Below are 15,714 nucleotides of genomic sequence, written 5' to 3' on the forward strand. Positions count from 1 at the left end.
ATGCAATGTAAAATTTTTAATGTTTTTTGTGTTCATTTGAGAGTCATTGTTGTTATCAAAAAAAAATATTTTAATCTCACATTTCGGGCAAATTGAATAGGTAATCCATCACTAATTGAATGTGGTCAAAAGTTGGAGTTGGAGCAAAAGTTAAGTCCCTTAGACAACAGAGAAATTTCATTTAGTTGCAGATTATAATCTGATAAGTTAATTAAATTCATACTCGTCACATTGCATTGAAAATTGTGTAAGCTTATTGTTTTGTCGAGATGGGAAGTTTGCGATGAGAATGGGACTGGAGATGAAGACGGAGGTGGTGGTGGAGGTAATCTGAAGCTATTCAATAGAGACGAGTCTATGGATATGTTTTTGGTGTTTGAAGTGGGCTGTAATTCCACATGTTACTGAGGATTGCAAGGGTAAAGGAGTTTGTTCTAGTTTGGTGCGTAGGCAATATATTTTGTGTCACTACTGAGTAATTTTGGAACTGTGGTATAAATTCTCTCGAACATAGAATATTATTCATATAATCAGAGTGTTGTATGTACACATTTTGAGCAATGTTAAAACCATATGTTTGATAATAAAGATTGGTAAACTTTCGCTGATGAATTTTACATTTTGTAGAAATTAAATTCATGGCATGTTGTCTAATTTCATCAATAAATGGTAGCGTGCATGAAATATATATATATATATATATATATATATATATATATATATATATATATTCAAATATATCCAAAGAGCTGTTTTATCAAAATTTTAAACTATGATTGAAATAAATCTGTTTCCATCGTGACAATTAATGGTTTTTTACAAAAAAAATATATATATTTTTATTAATTCCAGTTTTTTGTTCTATATTAAATGACGTTTATATAAAACATATTATTTTAGTAAAGTATTTATAGGGAGCTCATTTACATGTTGCAGCTCTGTCAATCACAATTTTTTTTATTAATAATCATTATAATTAATAACAAATATCTACAAGCCAAATTCTTCATACACAAATTGCTCACTGATTGCCTTAAACATATGCACGGAAACATTAATGCATACATAATTGAAAGTTTGGCATGGAGGGTTTTTTTAAGTAGTATGTGCGCAACAAGCTGAAATACAGAATATTATACCAAGTAATTAAACTTGTGTGATGTTTGGCCTAATATATTTTCAAATTTACTTCTTTAAGTACTCTAACCTCAAATCTAAAACTTACACACCTAGGGTAATCAACGTGTTCTTGGATACATTAAAAATAATATATGCAACTAGTATCAAAATTTAAAGACATAAAAAAAGACCACCAATGCTCTTTTCTGGTACTTTAAGCTATCTGGAAGTAGACTTACAAGACTTTTGAAAATATAATCAGACAATACTAAACTTAGACAATACTTGTATCATAGTATTTGCTCAAAATTTAAATCGAAAGGCTAACTTAATACCTTGCTTATTTACCGCATAGTTGCTATTTTTCAAGAGTGACACTTTTTGAGGGCAGTAATTTTTCCCATGAAGTTATGTATGATTTTGATGAAGTATAGTTTTTAATAAAAAATACAACAGTCCTAGGGGTCAAGAGACAATTTGGCTTGGTGTAACATACAATCCGGTTTTTCTTGAAATTGAAAGAGGAACTTTTTTTAAGTCAGTACTACACAGATGGTTCACAATCTTTCTTGAAGAAATTATAGGCAGACGGACAGGCATACACACAAACTACAAACATACAGGTACAGACAGACAGGTACAAGCAGGTAGACAGACAAATAGAAAGACAGGCACGAGCAATCATACAGACAGACTACCAACATACAGGTAAAGATAGACAGATAGGCTCAAGAATTTAGACAGGCAAATAGACAGACAGGTACAGACAGACTACCAACAGAACAGGTACAGACAGACCGGTACAATCATGTAGACAGACAAATAGAAAGACAGGCACAGGCAATCATACAGACAGACTACCAACATACAGGTAACGATAGACAGACAGGCTCAAGAATTTAGACAGGCAAATAGACAGACAGGTACAGACAGACTACCAACAGACAGGTACAGACAGACCGGTACAATCATGTAGACAGACAAATAGAAAGACAGGCACAGGCAATCATACAGACAGACTACCAACATACAGGTAACGATAGACAGACAGGCACAAGAATTTAGACAGACAGACAGGCACAGGCAAGCATACAGACAGACTACCAACATACAGGTACAGACAGACCATGCAGGAATAGGCAAGCATACAGACAGACAGACAGGTACAGCTAGGCAGATAGACGACCAGTTATAGGCAGACAGCACGCCTATAACTGGTCCAAAGTTAGGAATAAGCTATAGTGGGTTCTATAGTGGTATATATACCCACACACATATTGCCTAAATACAGGATCTACGTTTACATATTTTAAATATTCAATAGTTCGTTCGAACGCCAGTATTTAACAGCATTCTACAATAGTGTGAATTAACTTACAATTTTAATACAATACGCAATTAATTATAGGTTTAGCTTCAACCATACACCAGTAAAAATAATATAAAACTATTCAGTACTAATACTTTTTAAAGCAAACTATACCGATTAATTCATCACACAATTTAATTAATCATAGACATCCCTTGCTAGCGTACATGTAGGTCCCATTAGATCTAAGTCCTTTGATAAGTAGTAAAAGGAGCAACATCAGATAAACTGCTAGTTACTTTTAAAACACATCAACTAAAAACTGTTAATATTTCTAAAACGATTCACCTCTTCCCGCGCAAAATGACTCCACCAACTCAGCAATATCTGAAATGTCTCGAGAGTTATTAAGTTTAGAACTGTCAGCGCAATAAAGAACAATCTCGACAACGAAGTTTAATAACGAAGTTCTGCTTGAAGAGGCCGGAAATACTTAAGAGGGCACTTAGTTGGGCGATATTTGTTCATTGGACCTTTTTCGTCCCTGCATTACTTAATTGGGCAGAGCTGGCAGGTATTTTTTTAATAATTACAGCGGTGATATTAATGTTTAATTTTTAATGATTTAGAGATAAACGATGTGTGCTTCATTTCATAGCGGCACAAAACTACTTCTAAAAAGAGACGGATTTCTGGAATCAAATAAACAAGATTCTTAGGAAAGTATAATTACAGAAGATGCGTAAAACCACAGATGGAGCTTTATCTTCACATTTGGTGTCTAAATGTGTTTAACATTTCTCATATTCGCCATATTAAGGACGTCGTTCTCTATATGAACTCATGTTCTATTTTATTGGTCATAATATATAATAAAACTCTAATTAATGTAATAGTTTTATAGAAAAAGGTTTGTAATCATAATACTACTAGTAAACATAAGTGTTGCTTCTTATTCCTTGATTAATGGACATTATTTTAACACTAAACACTGTCACACAAATACCGTGTACGTTGTAGGGATCTATAGATTTTATTCTGAATTTGATATCCACTTATATAAATTTTGACCCAGCATTGTTGTCCTACACAAATACCAATTATTATTCCATAGGCTTTCAACAAACAATTGTATGGAATAGTGTGCAAAGTATATATTAATATATTGATCCAAACACCCAGAAAACTTAAGCTCCCTTAGTTAGGAGATTCTTGATAGAAATTCCATATGCTAAAACCTTTAAAGTTAGAAAGTTTCTAGAAGTTCGAGTTTCCCACAGTCCTAAGGGACCGGAGAAAAAGGCCGACAGCTCCAAGAGGCCAAAAACTGGAGATGGGAATTTATTTGCAATAGATCGATATCGAGAGAAAATCTCCAAGAGATATATATTAGAACTAGAAACAAAATATTCATTAAATACATATACTGATTACAACGTGATCGGCTAGATTTGTTAGTTATCACAAATGTATTAAAATGACTAGTACTCTGAATAATGAGTTTATCATCTATTTAACTTTCCTCTTAGGGCAGGATTAGGTCACTGATAGATTTGACTCTATACCGGAATCTAAAGGTAGTATCCAAACATAATCAAATGTATTTATATTTGGCTATCGAACAGTATTAAATATCTCTAATCTATTTCCTGTACGAGTCTATCAGATTTTTGCTCTGACAAAACAACACAAAACTATGATTTCTTAAACAAATATGGGGTATAAAGAAGAGAATAAACTGTATTTAAGCCCGAAATAAATGGTGGCTAATGATATAAAATAAACCTATTAATCTTTGAACAAATTTGGTCCACTTTGTGTTTTAAGGTCAAGTCTTAATCTAGGTGTTTTTCTCTGAATTCGCTTGTTTTTAAATTACGTCACTCTTAGATAAAACTCTTACATTTGGTAGAATCTTATGAGTTATCGTGTATCCTAAGACCATATACCGTATTACATTTGGTATATAATGTTTTTTTTTTTTTTCCAAATATATTTCTCCATAAAGTTGAACGGACGCTCTTAACTCACTGAAATATCTATCTTTGCGGTAAAAATCGTGATGCCTGCAGATTAATTAGTCAATAATGCGAACTAACCATCAAATTGACATAGTTGTTACAAAACATTGTCTTGAATTTAGTCTGTTCTTAAAGAATATTTCTATATTTAATAATAAAAACGATTGAGGATAAAGAGTATTTTTAGAGGTACCAGATTTTATATTTATAAAAAAAATGTTTTTCTAGTATTTTAAATAATTTGATTAACATTGAAACACATAAGTGTAAACAATAAAAAAACTGTTAATTCTGATGAACTAATCCAATTTAATTGTTTTAATACAACGTATACTAACAATTTAGTTTTGGGTTTGACATAAATTAGGAATCAAACTGTTGTTTGAGCAGTTCTTTCAGCTGGCTGGCGCCATTCTCGTTGACCTTGGCGAAGTCCTTCATAACCGTCTTGCAGCGAAGGAACCAGGCGCTAGTCAGAGGACATCTGTTCTCGGTCGGACACACAGTCTAGAGCATAATATCAGGGTTTACTGAACATTGCTTTCGAGTAACAAGTAGTGTACTATCCGTGTAACTACAGATAAACCTTGACAACTTGCGTACAACTATAATTCAGCGAAGGAACCAGGCGCTAGTCAGAGGACATCTGTTCTCGGTCGGACACACAGTCTAGAGCATAATATCAGGGTTTACTGAACATTGCTTTCGAGTAACAAGTAGTGTACTATCCGTGTAACTACAGATAAACCTTGACAACTTGCGTACAACTATAATTCAGCAAAGGAACCAGGCGCTAGTCAGAGGACATCTGTTCTCGGTCGGACACACAGTCTAGAGTATAATATCAAGGTTTACTGAACATTGCTTTCGAGTAACAAGTAGTGTACTATCCGTGTAACTACAGATAAACCTTGACAACTTGCGTACAACTATAATTCAGCGAAGGAACCAGGCGCTAGTCAGAGGACATCTGTTCTCGGTCGGAACACACAGTCTAGAGTATAATATCAGGGTTTACTGAACATTGCTTTCGAGTAACAAGTAGTGTACTATCCGTGTAACTACAGATAAACCTTGACAACTTGCGTACAACTATAATTCAGCGAAGGAACCAGGCGCTAGTCAGAGGACATCTGTTCTCGGCCGGACACACAGTCTAGAGTATAATATCAGGGTTTACTGAACATTGCTTTCGAGTAACAAGTAGTGTACTATCCGTGTAACTACAGATAAACCTTGACAACTTGCGTACAACTATAATTCAGCGAAGGAACCAGGCGCTAGTCAGAGGACATCTGTTCTCGGTCGGACATACAGTCTAGAGCACAATATCAGGGTTTACTGAACATTGCTTTCGAGTAACAAGTAGTGTACTATCCGTGTAACTACAGATAAACCTTGACAACTTACGTACAACTATAATTCAGCGAAGGAACCAGGCGCTAGTCAGAGGACATCTGTTCTCGGTCGGACACACAGTCTACAGCATAATATCAGGGTTTACTGAACATTGCTTTCGAGTAACAAGTAGTGTACTATCCGTGTAACCACAGATAAACCTTGACAACTTACGTACAACTATAATTCAGCGAAGGAACCAGGCGCTAGTCAGAGGACATCTGTTCTCGGTCGGACACACAGTCTACAGCATAATATCAGGGTTTACTGAACATTGCTTTCGAGTAACAAGTAGTGTACTATCCGTGTAACCACAGATAAACCTTGACAACTTGCCTTACAGTATAATTCAGCATTGCTTCCACCATTTGGTTACCTTCTGGTTGTAGCAATTTATGTATATGCTGTACTAAACAATGTTGCCTGGTTTACTGTCTTTAAAGTATCTTTAAAGCAAGATTGGTTAGGCAATTAGGACTCAATTAATAGGTACCGTGGACATATGTGTGAAAGACTCAAATATAACTAGAACATGTATTATATAAATGATTCTGAAGATCAATTCATAAACAACATGATTTTCCTCAAATTTCCCATTTAATTATCTGTTTTGAAAGCAAATTTCAAAAACTGTGCTAATAATTTTAAAGCGGTACTATTAACATTGCAATTATTATTATAAAAGATAGCTTAGTGCTTAAAAGTATTTTTACAAGCATGAAAATTATGGGAATTCTCAAGCTCTCTGGCTAAATTGCACCAAAATCTGACGTAAAAAAAGAGATACACAGAACTATTACTACCCAATATTATATAAACACATTATTTTACTATGATTTCTCCTAGGAATAAAAATTTGCACACAAATAATTGTAAAAGAAAAATTTTTAGTTACGTCTCTTCCAATCAAGTATTAAATTTGTATTGTTATTAATATTTAGTTTTCATATCAGGTTCCAATTTTTTCTTTAGACCCACTTTTGGGAATTTAATACAATCATTTCTAAACGGCAACTATTTTTAAATTAGTAAATTGATTGTTTTTATTTTATTTAAACAATAAGTTAAGATATAGATAAATAAGTATATATGCCAAATGTCAATACTATTTCCCAAACGAATCGTTTTCGAGTTATTAAGTTTCAAGTAAAAAAAAAGGAAGAAGCTTAAAGCAATGCAATAATAGTACATGAAGTCAAACGAATATTTTTGTACTTATTTTTAATTACAAATTTATTGCTTTAAATACAGTCAAATAACAATGATTTTAGATAAGGAGAGTTCTAGTTAAACTAATGGCTCACGCTAATGTTTAAGCTAGTAACGGTATACACTATGGTATGGTTTTATGAACAATAACTAAATATGTACAATCTAATTAAAACTATGAAATATTAGTAAAAATAACATTGTTGTTATTGTACTAATTACTATTTTAAGTATTAAGTACGATTTGTACCTCAAGGACATCCATGAGAGTGACGTAGCTGTAGTCTGCCAAGGTCAAAGAGTCACCAGCCATAAATTCCTGACCTCTCAGGAGCTTCTCCACGTTTTCCTGGACTTCCCTTATTTTGACAAGTAGTTCTGCCGGGATACTTTTCTTCTTGTGCAATAGCAATTCTCGCTTTAAAGGGAAAACAGAGCATTTGTTATTTAAAATATAGTTAAATACATGCAGTAATACGTTTTATGTGAATCTGATTTGATTAAAAATCAGTTATTAATTACATTTGTTCATTGGTGTTGCTTGGATATTTTTTAGTATCAAAACCATAGCGGCCCATTTAATACTGTGAAATTTAAGTAAAATGCTGTATTTAATCCCCTTTTAAGTTTTTGTGTGAAAGAAACACTTTCCCGAAGAAATATTACTGAATACTCTGTGATCTTACAGCTGCGAGCTTCGAGATGTAGAAGACATCGTTGCTGTAGTGAAGTCTCTGGTCCACGATCGCTCTCTGCTGGAGGTCCTTCGGGTAGAGAGAGTCATCCTTGCCGTACTTGGACACCAGGTATGTCATGATTGCTCGACTGAAAAGACAAAAGTGCTTTTGTAACTAAATTGTACTTAATCCCCAACTGATTTGACAATAAAGAACATAAGAAGAATCACAGCAGTACATTAACTGAATAGAGATATCAAAAACGTACGCTTTGTCTCAAACGTACATCAGTCAGTAACATCATCTTCTCGTCCTACATCACTTTACATGTGATTTATTTATTTCAACGGTAAAGCCATTACATAAAAGGAAATGGTTTTAATTTATACGTACAATATCTACTGATATTGGAGCATTGACAAAACCAAGTGAGTGTTTAACAAATAAGAAATTATACATCTAAATTGCATCAGTAGTCATTATAAACTAGATCCTTGTATTACCATTGGAAAAACCAGTGCAGACCATAAAGCAATTAACAATATCAGTGGTAAATAAAAATAAACGTAACAGCATCTATTAAAAAACATAAAAACCTATTTAATATAACAACAACAATAATATAAAAGCAATGTATAACATAACGGTGACATTAGTAGTATTAACTAGAAAATTAGAGTTAGAACAGATTGAGCTTGGAAGCTGCACCTTAAGACTATCGTTAAAAAGTCCAAGTCTGCTGGGTTGATGTTACCATGAAGATGAATCCTGAGGATAGAACGGTTTCTTGATTATTTTGCGTTAGCGGTTCTAGAAAGAAGTCACGAGATCTAGTACCAGCTGGACACTCGTAAGTAGATCTGGACAGACAAGCTCTAACAAGATAACAATAAACAAATCATACTGAATGAAGTGTCTTGTCTCAAGAGATGGTAAGTTCAAGAGGTAAGAGACACGGACGGTAACAGAACATCCAGATATCTATACTCCAGTAGATTTCAGCCAGACGCGACGGAGGAGCTGAACTAGCGATGAAGGATTCTTCTTTATTTTAAGATTTGATTGCTCGAAGGATCACCATTCCTCGAACCCGAGGTAGTTATTCTTTTGCATTACGAAACCAAGATAAGGTTGTTCATCAAGGACTGTAGGTGTTGCGCGGTCGTAAATAGTGTGAAAAGTTATGTTACGTATGCAATTTGGATAAATTAAACTAAATTGATCATTAAAGTTCATTATCATGAATATCAACGCCTCTCGTCAAGTTTTCCAGTTCACCTTGTGTCAAAACATTGCTTAAAGAGTTAAATTCTTGGATTATATCATCCTTGTTGATTTCCAATCTACATATTTTTACCCGGAACTGCCAATAATACTGCGAGGGACTATATGGTGATTGGTTAACACCCCACGGCTTCTTTTTACCGCAGGCTTCCAAGATTATTTTAAGTTATTATATTTTTTAACTATCATTACAATCTTTTCAGAGTTATTTATTGCTCTATTTTTATGTTTAAGTTACTGGAGACTAAAAATTAGAAATTAATCAAATGAAAGGAAATATTTATTTTGGTGATCAGTTAAATATCCGATGCCAATGCTTTTTACAGTGATGAAATGTAATCATTGATATAAATATTACTCTTAAAAATCTAAAAGTGATCACAAGATTGCTTTTAGTGTTTTAGGATCATGTTTTATGGATTAAAGATACATTTTTACAACTGTAATATGGTATTGATTTTATAATTATCCTGAAGACTAGTAGTACAAACAAAATAAAGTGAAAAGATTTGAATATTACATCAATTACTCTTTTTTTATAAACTCATGTGTAACTGTATATTGAATATTTGAGAAAGATATCAACTATGAAAATATGGTTTTAACATAAACCAATATACAGTAATTTGTATAGCAATTTTCTCAAAGATAATGATTTTCCAAAGAAGCTAATACTTACCTTTCCCAAAGGATAAATCCATTGTCATCGATGAGAGGAATGGTATGTAAAGGATTCAGCTGAAAAACAGAATATCTTTAATTTGATACTGCCTTGCGTTTTGTTTTTTCCTTATTTTAAAATAAGTAAATAAGAAGGTAACACAATTCATTTTGTACAGAGGATTGTAAAACTATGGATTCCTTTTAGGAGCAGAGGTATTGACCCTAGTAGGCTTCCGTTCAGTAGACATTTGTTGTCTTGTTTTGAGTAGAAGGAAATTAAAGGATGATATTTCCCATTATAAGTTCAGGGACTGTAAGACTAGTCATTATGAATAGACGAAAGTGAATACCATGGAATGTGAATACCAATATTTTCTAGATATAAGTTTCACAAATTTACACTGTTTTGGCACATTATTAACAGAGAGAATAGATCGCACATTCTATATTAATCCCTCATTATGAGGATTATGATTACGAGAGAAACGACTGGTCTTTTTATAAAGCAGAGGATACAAAAAAGGGCGTGGTTACTAATTATGAGTAGAGAAATTGAAAGGGCTGGTTTAGTTATTATATGAGTAAAGGTGACGTAAGAATTTGGAGATAATATAAAGACACTGGGGGTCTCTTACTATGAGCAGAGGTATTCAAATAGCTGGTTTAGTTTTATTAGAAGTGAAAAAGCTCATGGAACAGTTTTAAAATAAGGAAAAGATAATACCGTAAGTAAAGATAAAAAATGTAATACTTTAAGATTAAACAATTATCAATTACCTAGTTTGTAATATATTTAATGACAAAAACAAAACACCACCAAATTGTGTAGCTGATATTTCTGCTATGGTTTTACAACGAAAACCACAACACTCGTCACGGATTTATTATTATGTTATTAATTTCTTAGCATGAAACTAAAACCTCTACACATTTTTGTTGAATATGATTATTAATTCTGGAATTGATTTTCAAACACGTTCATCTTAGAACAGCGTTTAAATTTTTGTGAGACAATCTGTAGTGTTGAGTTGTACTGTATATTTATTTCAGTTGGTTTAAGAAGAAAAGGGCTAAATAAACTAAATTTATTAAACGTTTATATTGAACCTTATAATTAGAAATTACACTGATAATGAATTACAAATAAAACTACCGTTTTAAAAATAATGTTTCTAACTAGGTATAATTAATTCGAAACCTTATTTTTAAAACAGTGACAGAAAAACTGCATATGTACAGTAAAACAATTTATTAGTAGAGTCGATTTCCTAGACCTAATTATCTTTCATCTCTATAATAATAAAATCCACTATTAATTTTATGACACGGTTTAATTACTTTATAAGCAAAAGACAACCAGAATTTGAACACAACCTTAAGGAACTCAGGAGTCAAATGTTCCCTCGCCACCAAGTTGATGGTCTTGTACTCGACTGCTAAGTTGAGGGCGTGAAGAACCAAATCAACTGAGCGGGTAGGAGGGCTACGACCCATGTAGTACAGTATTATCACCATTCCTATATTGAGCAAATCATCATTATAGACACACCAGTTATTGTATTGGTATTGCAGCTAATATTAAAGACAACTAAATTAAAAATCCAAATCTTTAATTTCATCTCCAATTAAGTTATTGTTTTTTATTTTTAGTTCTCTTATTACACTTATTAATCCAGTAATCCACAGCCAACACAACCTACTATTTGTTACAGCTGTTTTACAAAGTTTACTTTGCTACAGATTTTGAGGAGATTCGGCATTCCTCACAGCCAAAATCAATTTGTATAATAACTTTTTGACATATTATTGTCTTCCATTTCGTTCTGAAAAAGAATAACTTAGGGAAAACACTGCTTCACATATATTGCGACATGTTATTTACCATTTCGCAAAGAGGTTTCAAGGTTTTTAGGTCTAATTTTGGTAAATAACGGATTTAGATAGTAATTATTAATTTTAAGAAGGCACTAAGGAATTTTGCAGTTCTCTTAATAATATTAATATATTATATCACTTCAAGGTACAAAAAAGTGATTAGGATATAATTATAACATGTGTGTATATTCGCTCGTATGCATGCACATTGTAATGGGTAACAACCTAACATAAACCATATTGATGTGTTGCTGAAATCTGATTGCATTAACCCGCTAAAAGAATTTCTCAACATTTTATACAGAAAACTGGATACATCTAGAGAACCATAATGGTAACATAATCATAAGGGCACTACTTTCATTGTATTTTGAAACCCCTTTGGTCTATTATATCAATGTAAAATATATATTTGTACAAAATGAAGCTTTTAAATTGAATACAAAGTAAAAGCGTACATTCTTAACATAATAAACATGATAGGTAAAAGTTATTATCATGGAAATACGATGGCCTTTAAATGATGCTAGTTACTAATTTGATACCATACACGTTAGAATTGGATGAATAGATTTTTTACACAAATATAAAACCCTAAAACGGTTTTTACCTAAATATAAAAGTCAAATAGGTTTAAATTACCAAATATTCTCTTAGTTAGGCCCTTATAAACACAAAATCGTTAAAATTATTTCTAGATCAAAATTTTAAAATACCTTTTACAGGCTTTGGTGAATTCCCTTAATCTTCAGATGTATTTCTTGTGATCGTCAGCAGTTTGTCCGAGCTACAAGAGCTTTTATAAATGTAAGAGCATAGATCATTCTGTTCAAAATCCAAAATACACTTATGGTTGTTAATGACGCAAGGTTAATAATTATGTGCTTTATATCATTAGTAAAATAAGTAAGTCTCAGTATAATTATGCATTATCATGCAGCATAAGTAGTTAAAACTATTTTTTAGTTCTTTAATAATACACAAGAAGGCATGTATGGCTCAGTTATTCAAACAGAAAATCAGACAGAACACGATGTTATAGCCCTCAAACAGATTAGAAGAAAAACTGCCAACCTACTAAGACGTCTTAAATGACACTGAATCAAACCCACGGATGGACATGCACATTCATTGAACAAATTCCTGTTTTGATTAAAGACGACTTTCTTGTAAAATTTAATTATACAGATACAATTTCTTTAGAAATATCCTTCGGATAGTTATATTACGTAGAACCTGAGCCATATTTCATGGAGTTACATCCGCTATATCAAACTCAGTGTTCGTCATATAGAAATGAAGCCTCATGCAAAATTTCAAGTCTACAGGTCAGTTCATTCTCCAGATATACTCGTACAGACATATTTATATATATATATATATATATATATATATATATATATATATATATATATATATATAGAAAAATAGAGAGACTAAGTTGTAAATTTTTTTTTATTCCAGCAAGTGATAGATGATCCCCCAACCGGGCATATAAATTACAAGCTATTAAAAAAAATGTTTTAGAGGGATCAGTTTCTACATCCGTACATGAAGTGAAGAGAGTAATTTTAATTACTACAATACTTCCACACATCGCACATCTATTGGTGCAGGATTACCTAGAAATATATAACTTAAAGTGCGGTGTGGTGTAGGTGCTCAATTATTACCTGAAACTTGGAGGTACGTTGCAAAATGTAGTCTGTGAAACACTGAAACCTGAACACCTGTCTGCTGAGGGGAGAAGCTGTTCAACATGGAAATACTGTTATCCTATATTGCAAATGTATGTTACGTTATGTTGTTGTCGTTTTGAAGTTTCCTCCTTGAAAAGATTAGATATTAGTTGTCTGGTTGGTGATAAAGCGTAAAAATTGAAACAAGAGAATTGACGTATTAAGTATTAAATTAGCTCCTCTTTAATATGATATCTGCCTCTTATTAAACAATTTTAAATTATAGAGAATGTAAATTTATTGACTGTCATTGCTCTCTTAGTACAATGTTATTTTCAGAGGTATGATGAATTAAAAATATTTGATATTCTCAAAATGAACAAATATTATTTAAAACGCATTGTTAGTCTTCCACGTTCACTCCTGCGACAGTCGCATTATTATTTATTATTTCCAAAACATATTAGATTTTTGAGCAAAAAATTAAATACGTAGGGGCCTGAACGAAAAAGTTATTTCTTCACAGGACGCAATGGAAGATTATTTTTAGAAACCATTTTAGATCATCGAATTTAATATTAAGAAAAATAAATTAATAAGGGTTTGGTACATCATATTTTTAATTTCAAAACAATAATTAAATTATTCCGATATATCTCTTCTAATTGTAAACTAAGACTTTAAAAACAACGTACTAATTTAATCTTAGTTGGAATTTACTGATAAATAAAGTTATTCCAAATAATTTAGAAGGAATATTCAAGGCTTTACATCTTGAAGGCCACAATTCAATTTGTAAAGTGTCCATATATGTATATATATATATATATATATATATATGTATACTTATATATATATATGTATACTTATATATATATATATATATATATAAGTAGATCAGACTAATGTTCGTCAGAAGATTGACCTTTCTGAATGTTCAATTATTATTAAAAGTATCAGTTTGTTTTTGTTTTATTATTTACTTTTGTAACGAGTTTAAATAAAACATACTGAAGAAGTGCTTAGCTAACAATTGTCTTGTAAAGGCAAGAACCTTTTCCCGTCTCATCCTCTTTGACTGGGAGAATTATAAGAGTAAAATGGGAATGTATACACTTTAGGAAAAATTGTATTCATCATTCATCCACTAGTAATTATATAATAAGAAATTAGACATTCAATGCATTAACTAAATTGTTATATAAAACAAAGCATATTATATTTTCTAGAGTTTAATGACTATTTAATGCATTCTATTAAAGGAAAACTTAGACATGATGATTTATAAAAGTTTTTTTTCATGTGAGATTAACCATGTACAACATTTTGGAAGTAAAAATGTAACCGGTAAATATTTACAATAGTTGCAACAGTGGTTCTCTACAATCTACTTTCTCAGATCGATTCGATCTAAAATTGGAAAAGGCTTCTGGAACAGTAATTATAAAAGTTTCTTACGCCTCAGTGACACATTTTGTGTATAAAATCGTACAATTAATTAGTTTATTGAGCCCAATCTTCTTTTATCGTGCTAAAAATATTGTAAAAATAGAGCAAAATGTGTCTTAATAACCTCGTGTTTTTGTGTCCACATAATAACATATAATTCTGGATATACATGATTAACTGAGAACGATTTTAGATTTAAATGTTATGTTTATAACCTTCAAAATTAAATTGTATAAATGAAGCTGCAAACCATTTTAATTATTATTATTTATTGTAAATAATTTATAGTTATAAAACTTTATTGTTTTACCAAAATGATTATTTTTATTCAATAAACTGTATCTCAAATGTAATACCACCATGACAACAGTCTTCAAAGCAGTATCTTTATAAGTTACACATATCTTTTCTTAGAATTTGGTTTTTAGAATTGGAACAACGTAGTAGATTACAAACAGCAAAAATTAAACCCAAATTATTCCAGACTTATTAGAAATTTTCCATGATTTTAAATAAATTATCTACACAATTTAGGCAACAATGTACTAACTACTATATTTTATTTTATATAGGACTGACTTAAATAAAAAGCTAAGTCGTTAACCATGTCCTCTCGACTGCGTCTGCTAATTAATAAATAATGAACGCAAACTTACAGGATTGCTCTTGCATCCTGATTAGGTAAAAAAAGTTTTAATTGAGAAAGTTTGATCCTATCTGCGGCAGTAGAGTTACTAATTTGAAACAAATTATTTATCTTTTCAGACCCACGTGCTTGTTAAGATTCTAACTTTCTAAAGCGCTTTACGTTTTATTATGCTTTGGATAATAAGAGTCTTTTATACATTTTTATTTCAAAATAAGAAAACTTATTATGAATAACTGAAATTATTATTTTTAAACATTTACTTCAAATCAAAATAAATAGATGATTTAATCACATTGTCACATTATTTGTATACTCATACGCATGCGTTCTTTAGGAGGTCGTAGTTATATAAGGAACTCAAAATATGCATATGTGGCACGAT

The 15,714-nt window shown here is 31.6% G+C and overlaps 1 protein-coding gene across 1 annotated transcript; it reads right to left on the bottom strand.

Moving 5' to 3' along the window:
- Window positions 1-4,812: 4,812 nt before the first annotated feature.
- LOC124368352 (glutathione S-transferase 1-like) lies at window positions 4,813-13,319 on the bottom strand. The gene is made up of 6 exons (XM_046825627.1): window positions 13,229-13,319; window positions 11,055-11,197; window positions 9,697-9,755; window positions 7,743-7,881; window positions 7,307-7,474; window positions 4,813-4,956 (listed from the first exon to the last, which is right to left on the bottom strand). The coding sequence occupies exons 1-6, from the start codon at window positions 13,314-13,316 to the stop codon at window positions 4,813-4,815; spliced, it is 741 nt and encodes a 246-aa protein (XP_046681583.1). The 5' UTR covers window positions 13,317-13,319.
- Between the last annotated feature and the right edge of the window lie 2,395 nt (window positions 13,320-15,714).

This window comes from Homalodisca vitripennis, chromosome 8, assembly GCF_021130785.1.
Source record: "Homalodisca vitripennis isolate AUS2020 chromosome 8, UT_GWSS_2.1, whole genome shotgun sequence".
Lineage (NCBI taxonomy): Eukaryota > Metazoa > Arthropoda > Insecta > Hemiptera > Cicadellidae > Homalodisca > Homalodisca vitripennis.